This window comes from Scleropages formosus, chromosome 17, assembly GCF_900964775.1.
Source record: "Scleropages formosus chromosome 17, fSclFor1.1, whole genome shotgun sequence".
In the NCBI taxonomy this organism is placed as follows: Eukaryota; Metazoa; Chordata; class Actinopteri; order Osteoglossiformes; family Osteoglossidae; genus Scleropages; species Scleropages formosus.
The window spans coordinates 9,540,614-9,555,202 of record NC_041822.1 but is presented as its reverse complement, the minus strand read 5'-3'; the positions used below and the strand labels follow the sequence as shown (position 1 = coordinate 9,555,202).

The 14,589-nt window shown below is 36.9% G+C and overlaps 1 protein-coding gene across 1 annotated transcript in view; it reads left to right on the top strand.

Annotated features, from left to right (window-relative positions):
• LOC108938470 (astrotactin-2-like) overlaps nt 1-14,589 on the top strand; it is a 218,420-nt gene that overhangs the window by 202,235 nt on the left and 1,596 nt on the right. Inside the window, exons 21-22 of the mRNA XM_029259528.1 lie at nt 7,628-7,728; nt 9,003-9,186. Of these exons, the coding sequence (XP_029115361.1) occupies nt 7,628-7,728; nt 9,003-9,186 (285 nt within the window). The remainder of the gene's footprint in view (nt 1-7,627; nt 7,729-9,002; nt 9,187-14,589) is intronic.

The following is a 14,589-nucleotide window of genomic DNA, read 5'->3' as shown; positions in this document are numbered from 1 at the left end:
TATAATGATATGATTAAAAATTAAATTTGTTTCAATACATTCGAATACAATGTTTAAATCTAAACTTTTTATGGCGGTGACTCTTTTTATGGTGTTGTTAGTGGTTTGCAGATGCCAGTTGGTACTCTATTACAGTTCCCACTGGTATCAGCATCTTGAGGCACTGCCTTTTGTAAATGTAAATTTTTCTGAATATCTCAGATTTATGCAGTGCCTGTCTGTTTCAGTATGATAATGATTTATAGTTCAATATAACTAGTTCCCTTTCTACTCTGGATGCGCTGTATGAGATAAAGAAAAGCACAGGTATCTAGAGAGCACCTGTTTCTTTTTTTTTTTTTTTTCTTTCTTTTGGGCAGTTTTTTCTTCTATAATATGTCAGTGGCATACTTCTTTAACTCCAGGCATTTAAACATACTCCACCCACTTTGTGACCATGTATTTAACAAACAAATTCTTAAAAAAATGCAGTCACCTTTGTTTGTCAAAAAGTTGTAAGTAACTTAAAATTTGGCAGTATATTTAGATGTGTATATCCTAGCATTTGTGTGCATCCTGCCTATACATAATAACTGTTTATGACTCAAAATTAAAAGTATGCCCTCTGGTGGTTGAGTACATATAATGCCAGCACAGAAATCACACACACACACACACATTTTCAGAACCGCTTGTCCCATACGGGGTCACGGGGAACCGGAGCCTAACCCGGCAACTCAGGGCGTAAGGCTGGAGGGGGAAGGGACACACCCAGGACGGGACGCCAGTCCGCCGCAAGGCACCCCAAGCGGGACTCGAACCCCAGACCCACCGGAGAGCAGGACTGCGGTCCAACCCACTGCGCCACCGCACCCCCTGCACAGAAATCAGTACAAACTTAAGAAAAGAGTACAAGGAAATTAATTTTCCGATAAAAAGAAAGATAAATATTTCACTCACTCAGTGGTAACCTCCTTTCTTGTTATTTCAAAGAAGTGCTCAGGAGAATTGGCTCCATGGCCTCACTGATTTCATAGTGACCTTTTGCCTTTACTTGTTCTAGTGTCGGAATCACGCTTCCAAAATGCTGTCTCTTCCAAAATTACAGCAAGGCTTATAATGGAGTGTTCTGGTCTGTCTTAAGAACAGACAAGGTGCAGCTGACTTCCAATGAATGAAAGTCCAGAACTCAGTAAACAGTAAATTTTATTGCATTTAGGCTGAAGGTAATCACATCTAAACGAAGATCAATCTAAAGCATACTGGAAATTAAATACGCAGAGTTCATAAATAAATTGCAGACATACATTTCATGACTGGCTTGGTGTCTGATCATAAAAATCACTCACTCAGGTTAACTGCTTGTCCTCTTCACAGCCTATTTCGGAAACATAGGGTGCAAGACTAAGAGGGTACACTCTGGATTGGATGCCAGTCCATTGCAGGGTACCCACATACACTCATCCACTATGGGTAGTGTAGTGTCAGCAATTCACCTGTACTGCATGTCTTTGGAATATGGAAGGAAACAGAGCACCCAGACAAAATTGACTCAGACACAGGAAGAACACATAAACTCCAGACAGACCATACTAGATTCGAACCTATGCAAGAACATGCTGACTGAGGATGATGACCAACTGCCATGATGAACGAGATGTTCCATGCTGAGGTGGGGATCCAAGATACCGTTTAGCAGCAATATCACTATTACTTGTTAAACTGGCTTACAATTGTTACTTAATCTAGAATGTCCAGGAGGGGTGCGCAACCACATGGAGGTTTTTTTCCTTCAACTTTCAGCTGGGAGTTTTTGTTCCTTTCCCCAGTGGCCAGTAGGAATACTTATAGCTCTATAAAAGTACTTCATTATGGTAGCCATTAGTCAACTGTCTTCTTTGTTTGTATCTGTTTTTCTTGCCTTATGCCTGTGTTAAAGCGCTCTCTGTCACTGCATGAGAAGAGCGCTCTATAAAAATAAATCGAATTCGAATTGAATTGAACTGAAGAACAAGCCATGCGCTTTGTGGCAGCCGTGATGCCTAGTTTTAAATTTAAGTTTAAGAAGTTTTAAAATTGCAGTTATAAGATATGTTATATAATTTGAATTATTCATATATATATATATATAGTTTTAAAAATGAAGCCTAAATGCAAGGGGCTTTCAATGTAATTGTAAGAAATGTGTTAATGATTGAAAGTTTAGAATGAATGTCAAAAAACAAAATACAAAAATTTTATTCAAAAAGTGACAGTGAGTTATAGAGTCTGATAATTACCGATACAGTGGAGATTAAGAACATCACCTGTGTGGAGAACCAATGGGTTTAGCAAACATTTCAGCCTGTGTTTTGACATTTTTCTTGGCAAACCAGGCAGGAACCTGTCTCTGTTCTTTCCGATAATCTTTGCCAATGCCTCAATGGCACCAGAAAATGACTGACTGGTTGAGTAGGAGAAGCCCTGCCTTCTTTCTGCCCTGACAATCCCAGTGATCTGCATTTTGTACCAGATCAGCAAGAGGCAAAGGGATACACAAACAGAGAGACAACCCAAGTACCTCGTGCTGCTATTGTCTTAAATCCATAAATCAAAAATGTTAATTCCAGTTTTTTTTGTCACAGTGACTTCTGTTTCAGTATTTCTGTCTGGGGCTACATTACAATATACATTATCTGGTACCAGTGTGTTTTAATGTCATGGCATTACAAAAGTCTTTCAGCTTTAAGGCTGTCTAACATCACTGAAATTAGGTAAGTCTGCCAATTAAACTAATAGCCATAGCTGTATTAATGAATACTTTATTTGGTTAAACCAGCCATAATAGTGTTAAAGTAAGAGATGAGAGAGATGATGAAGACAATTCCTCCTCTGATAAGTTCTTAAAAAATAGCTGGAAAATGGAAAATTCTGGGCTTCGAAGTCTTGCAGAGCCATTACCAAAAGCCTTCTTCAATATTTCTTGCCAATAAAGTGACTTAGTTATTTCAATTTTTCTTCCAGGCTCCCTTCTCATCTGTGTCTTGACTTTTATTTAAAATGGCAAAATAAGCAAGGTCTGTCCAGCTGTTAAATGCGATGGTCCAAAAGGCAGCCATAGAATGTGCAAGGAGAACAAAACAGTAATTTCATGCTCAAATGCTGTTATTATACCATGCGAAACATTGTGTGCAAAACAATGTGTTTGGTTTGATTTAGCTGAATTCTGTGTGAATTTTCTTAAGGCATGACTATTTATTGGACCCAGAAGTTCTGGAATAACAGCACCTGGACATAATGTTCCTTTGGCATGACCTAAGTCTTTTTGGTAGAACAAAGTTTTTAAGTTCTTGATAATGATGATGATGATGATGATGATGATGACGATGATAATAATAATCATCATTATTGTTGCTGTTATTGTTCTTATTGTTAATAGTAGTAGTAGTAGTAGTAGTACCTTCTAGACTGTTAAGTAATGTTTTGTGGTAACATATTTCAAAATATTCAAAAATATTTAAATTATTGTTATCAATCTAAAGTTTAGAAGAACTTTGAAGAAATTTTTTATGCCTGCTGTTGCTAAATATAAGTACGTGACTTCCAGCACTGTTTTGCTAGTGGAAAGATTTCTTGTACTATCAAACTACATGCAAAGAAAAAAACCCGTTTCCCTCTGAACATTTACCCAGAGCACGAAATGTGTTCTTGGCAGCTTTTTGTCTGATGTGCCTCATCATGCAAAGCAACATATTTTTTAGGAAGAGAATTATGAGTCATTGATATAATATGAGGAAGTTTTGCTGTGGGGTTGAAGATACCCTTTCAGAGATTCTGACAGAGAGACTTAAGATATAGTTTGGACAAATTTACTTTGGGACTTGGGCTCATGCAGATAAGGAAAGAGGAAACTGCAGAGGGACTGATAAATGATGTAGTTCAATGTGTGCATCCTCTGAATCTGTTGTTTCACAAAATAATGTTGTTGCAACTATCTGGTGCTTTTATAATTGTTGTTACGAGAACGGTCCAAGTCTGGATTTTCCCTCTATCAGAATGCGTTTTGTCCTCATCTCCGAATATTCCCGGAAGTTTCCGCAGGCCCCTGCTGTTTGTCCTGGCATTAGATGTACAATCCCAGTGCAGTCCTGAGATTCTGGACCATAATTCAGGCTGCTGTCTGTTTCAGACAGGGTTTATTATTTTAGTAAAAAAAGGGTACAGAGAAAGAAAGGAATGAACATGCATTTTTTTGTGTGTATGTGTGTGTGTGTGTAAAGAACAAAGGAGTATGTCTTTTTATCAATTTGAAGTACAACATGAGTATTGTTTCATTAAAACTGATCTAAAAACTGATTTTTAGTCAATCTCTTTTCCATTTTTTATTGAGAACAGTTTTTATTTATTATATTGAATATATCTTTTAGAGTAAGGGGCTGCCAATAGTTGGTGTGACTTCACTTTTGAGTAATAACCATTTGCCGAACCATTACTGAACTTTTCAGTAGTATTTAGGCTGGCATATCAATTGAAACTGGAGCAAAAGTGTCCTCAGATGCAAAAAAGTGATGTTTTGTGTGATGTGTGGGGTAAAAGAAGGGACCCCAGAGCGACAGCCGAGCACCAACACCGTGGTCTAGCTCTGTGCCACTGTTCTTTATTGGCCTTTCTTGTTACTCTTGTTATTTACACCATGTTGTAGATTCTCCTCCCCTGGAACTCCAATCACCAAGGTACGTGCAGGAATCATCATGACTGACCAGAGAGAGGGTCTTCTTTCTCCCTCTATCACTAAGAGAGAAAGCGTTCCACTCTGTTCCCATCCGGAAAATCCTGTGCTCACCTTCTGTATCGGGGGAGCTGTCCAAGTTATTGATATTCCAAAACAACATACAACTGGGAGTAAGCAGAAATGCATTTCACCGGCCGAGGAAGAGCTATAAATGCAGACACACAATTCTCAAAGGAGAGTCACTAAGTCCAATACCACCGTTTTTGCCGGTATCCATTACACCAGTTGCTGTGTGTAGAGTTGATGAGGAACCCCTTGCCTGCTCAGTGCCCCTTTCAACTAACACATTTTGAGTAATGAAGCAACCCTGAGTCCAAATTAAGTTGGTAAGTCGGGGACCAACTATAGCGTACATGTTAGAGTCATTGCCTTCCAATCAGAGCTCCTAGGTTTGAATCTTATTTGCCTTTGCAAATTACCCTGAAGTGTAGTAGAAGTTGCCCAGGGGTATAAATGCCTAAATAATTGCAAGTAACTTAATTTTTAAACCATTGTATTGTAAGTTGCTTTAAAGAAGAATATCAGCTAAATGAATAAATATTTTGTTCTGCTCTTTAGGTGAATCAGTATCCTGATTAACATAATGTCAAACCATCCTTTAACTTTGACAATGTGTTTACTTTAGTTACTACGTTCACAGGAAAACAGGAAACATTTAAAATTGTATGTAAATTTATTGAAAATCTTTTAGGTTGCCATTTGATGATGTTTTACAAAATAAACTCATGTTGAATTTAAATTATTTACGCTATTGTTCAAGAGCAAGTCAGAATATCTACATCCCTTCGATGAGATTCTCACCTTATTTTCAAGTTTAGTTATATCATCTATCACTTGAAAAGTGTTTTATGTTAAAATGATAAAAAAGACATTCATAGGAATTCATAGTACTGTAATTGTTAATAATATTGTATGCTAAAAGATAGAGAAGAGCTAAAAAACACATTTTATGACGTTAAACTTTTTTTTCATTTTTCTTTTTTACAATTTTGCTGCACTTCCTGATTATAAGTGGTCATTAGAAAAAAGCCAGTTCTTTTTTTAATTGGGGCTATTTGCCTTTCAATTTATCAGGTATTTACATTTATTTTTGCTAATTTTTGTGTTTTTTCAAGCATATGAAAAGCAGTCCAGATTTAGTCTGTTTTTAAAAAATGTATTTTGTGTTTTGTTTGTGTTGCTGGTATTCCGTTTCCACGGCTATAATTGTGTTTGTGTTCTGTGTCCCGCTGAACAGCCTGTCAGAATAACCATTGTCAGCACCGTTTTCTTCCTCAGCTGCCAGCAATTACTCTTCATTTGAGTTATGCAACTTGAAAGTAAAGTCTACACACTAGCTGCTTTATTTGGTGCGTCTTCCAAACGGAGCTATTTCCTTGCTGATGTGCTTATTGGGTTTCCACTTTTTCCTAATTTTCAAGTGCAGCTAAATAATGATATTTCATGTGAACTCCCCAGTACACTTGTTGGCAAGCTGCCATGCAAAGAGTTTATTTTTATGACTACAGACAGGATAATAAGTTGTGATCTATTGCAGAATACTGGCTAGTTACTTAAATATCTACTTTTCATTGATTCCCAGTTCAGTCATTCACCCTTCATTCTTACTATGATTATATTGTCTCTTTTTAAAGAATGTAGAGGTCCTGTCAAAATAATACAGTCATCAACCCAAACAGCAACCCAAACGGGGAGTACCACTGTAATTTCATTGTGTTGCACAGCAGTGACAATAAAGTCTTCAATTCAATTCAATTCAATTCAATTCAGTTCAGTTCAGGTTTCTCTTCGCTCCACACAGGCAGTATAGTATCACTGCCAAACATCAAAAAATAAGCTATTTTATTACAATTACTTGCTCCATCGGGGGAGGGGGGTGAGTCCAACACATCCCAGTAGTAGAAAATAGTTTGAGAGGAGACAAGACCTAAGGCCCCACACATGCATTTCCAGTATAATAAATTATATATAATATATAATAATTTTACAGTATAATAGTCTGCTATGAAAAGGCATTCACTTGAGTATTTTACAGATTGTAAGTTATAGTCAAAAGAGTTTTCAAGTTTCAAGTTTATTGTTTATTGTCAAAAGTAAAAGTACCGTGTACAAGTATCATGAAATTCTTCTCCACAGACTATGGACAAGACAGAGACAATACAATACTGCACAGCTTTATAAGGGTTTCCTATTTTCTCAGAATTCACTTTCCAACTCGGTAGAGAAATGAGGAGTATAATTTTTAAAAAAGAGAGAAATTATTGTTTTTGTCTTGCATATATTTAGCTTTAAGACAACAGAAAAGAGAAAAAAATGGGTGACTGTGAGGTCTAGAATTAGTCTACAGTTGTTCCAAGAAAAGTCCCCCCCCACCTGTTTTTAACAGAATACTATGATTATTGGCAAATAACACACGATTAAGACTGCTATTTGGGTTAATAGTTTTGGAGTTTTCTTTGTCCATGCCAGAAGAATTTAGAATTAGAAGTAATATGACCCCCTGGAATCATCATTGCAAACCGTCTATGAGCAGATTTTTTTCCTTCACTCAAAGCAGATTCTGTGGCTTTCAGCAGAGGCTCATAAAAATGGCACATGTAAGAGCTGCTTATATTTTTTTGCCACACATTTTGTATCTTTATATAGAGGATAAAGGACCTTTTTGTTGCTGGGGGACTCCTTCCATTTAGTTGTGCTTTTTACTGTATTTAATGCAATCATTTTTTTCTGCTTTCCTTCATACGTGCAGCCCGTTCTTCACAGAGGAATGGTGCTTCATTGTAGATTTCATGGTACTGTTGCAAAGAAAATGAGGGGTTTTGACTTATTCTTGTGCGGAACCTATGTAAAGAGATCCCCCACTTACTCCACCCATAGGTTCACGCTGTCTGCAATTGACAGCCGAGGACGACGCTCAGAGTCCAGCTTTGTTTTTGTCCGGACGTCCTGTCCTGTAGTTGATGACAACACCGCTGAAGGTACTCTACTTTCTCTGTCCTTCCTACACTTACTGTCCTTCGTGGGAAAGGGTTGTGATTACTGGGTAGTTCATATACAGCATCAATGTTTTGCTGATTTATGCTTCATATTCAGCAGCACTGAGCAAAAAACATACAGGCAAACATGCAAAAAGGAACAAAACTCTAAGATTATCTTTCTTGCACCTATAATTCCTGCTACAGTCTACAGCCCATTCTGTAATGCTTTCCAATGCATATTTTATCACAGCAGTAAATTTTCTTTTTATTCTAAGTGGATCATAGCAAAGTTGTTTGAATTTATGTTACTATAAAGCTGTAAAAAATATACATAGAAAGATGTAGTTTAAAATGATTTGAAGATAGAGAAACCATACTTTCAAACTCAGCTCATGTTAGGTACAAACACCTTCTGCTCAACAAAAAGAAAAACCAAGCTGACAACTGTACTTATTTTACTAGCTTATGTAGTTTGAATCCATATTGAAGTTTACTTTTATCTGTAATTTTTTTGACCAGATGATAATACAGTTTAATAATGTGTTTTTTTTTTTTTATTTTGTCTAATATGTACCTGTAAAAACAAATTTCTGTTCATTGACATCTTGCCTATTATCCTGTATGTCAGGCTTCTTTTGAGTTTCTTCAAGGCTGTAATTTCTGCATGGAACTAGGAAGTTACAACATCCACCAACTTTTCAAAAAAAAAAAAAAAAAGAAAAAAACATGTACATGTTTACATGTATGCTCATTTTGTGGAGCCAAGACATTTGCCTTTGAAATCAAGCAATGTATATGAGGCATAAGTCAGTTTTTAGTCTTTTCTTTTCTGTTTCTTTCAGAATGTGAGCCACACTTTCTATGGAGCTACTTTCTATCTATGGAGCTCAGTATTCAAGTGTAATGTAACACTGAAACTTCTTCAAAGCTATGCCACATTCCTTAGCAGGACAATGTAGGCAAACCATGACTCTGATCCCTTCCCATGTCTCAACCTCACTGATTGAATTAGTATTTGAATTAATTTTATTATTACTAGTACTTTCCTCTAAAATTACAAAAGTAAAATAGAGCAATTAGAAGGCTTATAGCATAAACTATAGCTGATGAAATAAATGAAACATTTCACACTGATTTATGTTCATTCCAGCTGAATTAGAAACCCATGTCTATATGTTGTTCCATGGACTGAATCTGTAGTCCAGTATGAGAGAAGAGTGGTCTATAGAGAGAAGAGGATCATGTTCACATGTCCCGTGCTTTGTGTTTTCCAGAAATTGCTGATAAAGTGTACAACTTGTATAATGGCTACACCAGTGGGAAGGAGCAGCAGACAGCATACAACACACTGATGGACATCCCTCCACCGATGCTGTACCGGGTTCAGCACCACTACAACTCCCACTATGAGAGATTTGGTGACTTTGTGTGGCGGAGCGAGGATGAACTGGGGCCCAGGTAAGTTATCCTGCCAACTGCTGACTGTAGCACCTGTGTAGTGCTGTCTACTGCTGAGGTATGGCATGCTGTCCAGCCATTATCTTCATACTGACAGTAAGTACTGTAGGATGGTTAGGATGGTTGCCTTGCAGCCGAATGACCAATGTTCCCATCCTACTCCCACTCTAGTGCCCTTAACTGAGGAACTACTGAAGCATGAATGTTTGCAGTAAAAATTATCCAACTTTACAAATGGCTGAATAACTGTAAGTAGCTTAATATAACAACCTAATATTATAAGTTGTTTTGCAGAAAAGCATCAGATAAAAAAAAACAGTATTCCAGTCCACAACTTATAGCTTCAGAAATATGACTGGTATGCTGTAGTCTGTGCTGCAACCTCAGCCTTCCCTTGACTTAACAGTGGTAATTTGTTCATGAATGAGGGTTGAGAACATAACACAGCCGAACTATAACTGTGAAGAAGACTGCATGGTGGCCTTGGTCTCATGCTGCTCACCCGTCAGAAGGCACATGAACTTCAAATTGGCCACTTAAGGATCTTTAGAGACTCATTTTGAAACCACTCCAGCATTGTCTTGGCTATGTGCTTCAGACTGTTGAAAGTTTTCAGACATGTTGAAAGGTGAATCTTCACCGAAGTCCGATGTTGGGCACACTCTGAGGCAGGTTTTCTTCAAGGGCCAATCTGTTTTTTGCTCCATTCATCATTTCCTCAATACTGACCAGTCTCCTAATCCCTCTTGCTGTGAGTCATCCCAACAGCATGATACTTTTGCATCCATGCTTGATCGTATGGGTGGTTTTAACCAGGTGATGAGTGTTACCTGAGTTTTGCCAGAGATGGCATTTGACATTGAGGCCAATTTGCATCTCACCAGACCAGATCATCTATTTTTCTTATTTTATCTGCGTCCTGTAAGTATTGTTTGGCAAACTGCAAACTTGTGTTTAGCCATTCCACTAGAATCAATAGAGACCTGACAGAGATGGTTGTCTTTCTGACAGGTTCTCCTGTCTCTACACAGGACCTGTGTTAGAGTGGTCATTTAGTACTTTTCAATCTCAACCTCAATGACTAATGCCCTTGCTTCCCAAATACTAAATTTGGCTGGAAGTCCAAGTCCAGAAAGAGTCTTAGTGGTTACAAGCTTCTTCCATTTGACACTGATGGAGACCACTATGCACCTGGGAACCTTCAGTGCATTGCAAACTTTTTTACACCCTTTTCCAGATCTATGCATTCACACAGTTCTGTCTTGGAGGTCCACTTAGAATTCCTTGGGGACCTTACAAGAACAGGTGTTTGCCTTTCTATATCATGTCCAATCAAGTGAATTTTCACAAATGCTGTACCATCTAGTTCTAGAGAAAACTCAAAGATTTTCAAAAGAAATAGGATGTACTTGAGCTCAGTTTGTAGTGTCAGGTGTCTGGATACATATGTAAATGAAGGCTTTCATTTTTTTTATTTTTAACACATTTTCAAAAAACTTTTTTGAATTTTTTTTCCCTTTGTCATTATGGGGTCCTGTGTGTCAATTGATGGCAAAAAAAAAAAAAAAATCAGTTCAGTCTATTTTGAAATAAGTGCACAGCACAACAAATGTGGGGGAAAAGTGAAGGCACTGTATATTTATTTGTATAGTACAAACTTTGCAACAAACTTGGAATTCAGCCAAGCTGATAAAGTGACTTGTTGACTATAACGTTTTGCTTTGACCATATACAGACAAAATGCACATAGCTGGGTTTATAAATTAATAATGTTTAAGTCTTATCTGAGTTTTTAATCCACAAGGCAGCATTTTCAGGAAAGGTTCCTCCAGGGCTTGTACAATTATACCTTCTTCTCAGAATATCAAATGTGATTTCACATACCAATGTCAGCAGTAATGCTAGACCATTCACTATTTGTATTTGCTTTCATTGCAGATCTATGTCTATAAATCCATCTTTTAATGAACAGCCTTGTTTAATTGGACCAAAATTTTATAAGGACATAAATCTTGTACAAATATGTTCCTCTTGTATTTTCATTTCAGCCAGTGTAAGTTCACCAGATGTTTTTTATTTCCTACAAATACTTTTTTAAAATAATTTGTACTTTAATGTTCAGTAGAACAGTTTTGAAATTGCAGTCCTACCTTGCCAGGGACTGTGGGGAAGGAAGGTAGTGGAGCTGATCTCCAAGACCAACAGAATTTAAACAAACAACTGTCTGCTGCTTAGCCTTGATTGAATAAACAGTGGTTCTTTTTCATACATACAGTTGTTGAAGAGATCCAGTGTACTAAGAAAGCTCTAAATGGGTGTAATTAAGACTTTCGATATATCACGTTGTTAAGATTCAGGAACTAGTTCAAAAAACTGTGTATATATTTCTATTTTCCTACAAATGAAAAAGAGAGATGGTGGGGCCCTAAAAAATAATTCAACTTAAGTATGCTTACCTGTTAAGTGGAATATGTAAATTTAGAGTAGTGTGAAAAGGTGGTGGTTCTGAATTCCTCTATTACTGACAACTCTTGACACTGAACATTTTCGGGTCTTCAGTGGAAGTCCAATATTAGATAAAGGGCACCTGAGTGAATAAGTAACACTTTTTTAACTTATTTAACTTCTTTAATGAAAAAAGTTATCCGACACCAACTGGCACTGTGTGACAAAGTAATTGTCCCCAAGTTAAATGAACCCAGTTACAGAGATAAAGTTAAAGACAGATTGAACACAGCTAGGCTTCATTACAGCCAGCCCTGCTCAATAAAAACATCATTTATTCTGACCCTTACTATCAGAGTCAAGTTGCCAGCAAAAAAATTCAACATTATGCCTCGATCAAAGGAAATTCCTGGAGAGAGCAAATGAGAAAGTTATTGATGACTCTCAGTCTGGAAAGTGTTGCATAAAATAATTTACGTATATATATCAGTTATGATGTTTTTACTGATTGTATAGAAAATACAGCAAACTGACAGCGGTTAAAGGCTGGTAAATGTCATGCATGCTGTTTGAGGCTAGGAAAAGATAATCAAATAGAATGCCTTTGGAGGACTGGTTTCCTATATCCCTGCCATACAGTGTTCCCTGCCTCATGCGGTATGTTTCTACTGCATGGCACACTGTATGACATGACATAAAATAAATCAAAGTCTTAAAGCAAAAGTTTCAATTGATTTTGAAAAAGCCTGAGGTCAGTCTGTATTATTTAGCTTTATTTATTGTGACATAGCGGATGTGTTTCTGAGCGAAGTTATGAACAGACGTCTGGTCCCAGTTGTGTTTGTAAGTAGATGGCCCAGTGTACAATTGTATTTCAGTTGCTGGCTATGGTTGCCTTCGATTCAGTTTAATTTTGAAATGTTTTTCCCTTTCATTCCTCTTTTGTGGCCGAGTGGATTGAAGTACCCTGCCTTATGGCAAAAGGGAGTCCCAGATAGTGTTCTGGGTGCTGTTTACGTCTCTTTGCTGTGACCTCGTTGGATGCTGGGCTTCTCCCTCTGCAATGGAAAGTGGTTGTCCATCCACAAGCCACAAGGCCACGGTGTTGTCTAGCAGAAGTGCATTCCACTGCCATTGCTGTTGAAACAAACAAGCACAAACACAGTTGGCAACTGAGCCTAGACTATCCACATCCCAGGGTACAGTGCCATAGTATTGTGTTTTTTGATTTAACGATACCTGTTTTATTTTTTAATTTCTAATGTCTTGTGTTTTGTGGCAAAAAAATTTAAACTGAATTAGCCAGGGCAGTTTTATGTTTATGACTGAAAATCATGTAAGATATGCAATACACAAGAAACTTGTTGAGGAACAACCCTTAACTGTTTTACTCCAAGTTAACTTTCTGCCCAGGTTAGGATCTTACAAAAAACATACATACTTCAGTAAATGAGTTATATTTCTTATCTATTCCAGCCAAACAAGACAAAGAGAGACATGGAAGTAAACCTGAAACAGATGTACAGTTTATTCCCGGGCCTTATATGAGCATTAATAATAACTTTTTGTAAGATTAAGCATTTTTATTTAAAACTTAGTATTGTGTTAAAAAGAAATTATACTGATAAGGAATATAACTGTGACACTGAGTAAGCACAGTGCCTCTCACTGTGTCTACTTAAATCGTTTTGTCCATGCAATTATTCCATGTGGAAGGGTATAAAATTTCTTTTACTTTCTTCCCAAGGAGATGTGTCCACATTAAAAAAAAAAAAAAAAAAAAGTTTGTTCTAATTTTATACCAACTGTAAATGCAATATAATTCTCCTTTCTACAAATGTCACCTTTTTTTTTTTTTGTTTGTTTGTTTTCTTAAAAGATGTACAGCATAAATCCATAGTAATTAAATTTACATTATGGTTTTTATGGTTGTTTTGTTTACATCTGTTTAGCACAAAGGTCAGGGACATTTGTACTTTAGGTTTGTTTGTCCAGCTGTTAGTAAGATTAAAGTTGTGACCCAATCCCAGTTTAGAGGAGGGATTGCAATTTATGGAAAGTTACAGATTGTTGCAACATCTAGCCAAATTATAGGATCTGAATTTTAGCAAGCTGTGGTCAGTTGTAACCAGCTCTATAACTGGTAATCACTACCGGTATCTTTATTTATCTATTGAGCCCATGAAATCTGTATCTACACAGGCATTCACAAGGCAGCTTTGAGTGAACTCAGTATGGGTGCACTTTACAACATTTATGAAACTTTCATGAACGAATGTCTTGCTTTCAAAAATGACTGCTGCTACAGAGATGGACTGTTCATGCAAATCAACAATGCCTGATGGTGGGGTCAGTAAGACCCCTATTCCACATAAGTCCAGATTTCATAAATGGTTGCATGTAACTTTCTCCAAAGCTGCATCTGCCATTCTTGAATTTAGAGTCCACATTCTACACCTGAAATAAAGGTAAAATGAAGCACCATCTCATGCTTTATAACTGGTAATCACTACCTGTATCTTTATCTATTGATCTATTTATCTTTCTCTCTCTCTCTCTCTACATATATACATACCTATATAAAACATTAATTTTTACTGTTTTACTACATTTCATTATACTGATTGCAGGTACACATTCTTGTTGTGTTATCTTTTTTGACATTTTCAGATACATTTTCTCTCCTTACAAGATAAACTTAGCCTACAGTATTTCTCATTTATTTTTATGTTTTTTTTTTTTATTTTATTTTTATGTTATTTCATTTGTTTCTGTGTTACATGACAGGGTGCGACTGGTTCACGGTGTAACACAGCATGAAGCAGTGGGTGGACCTACAGGCTTTATTGGTTATTTTTCCCAACTATGCAAACAAACTAACAACAAAGAAGGCCTTTTAGCTCCAATAGAAACAAAATAAACCAAAAGGAAAAATAAAAGTTCTTTCAGGCAACCATA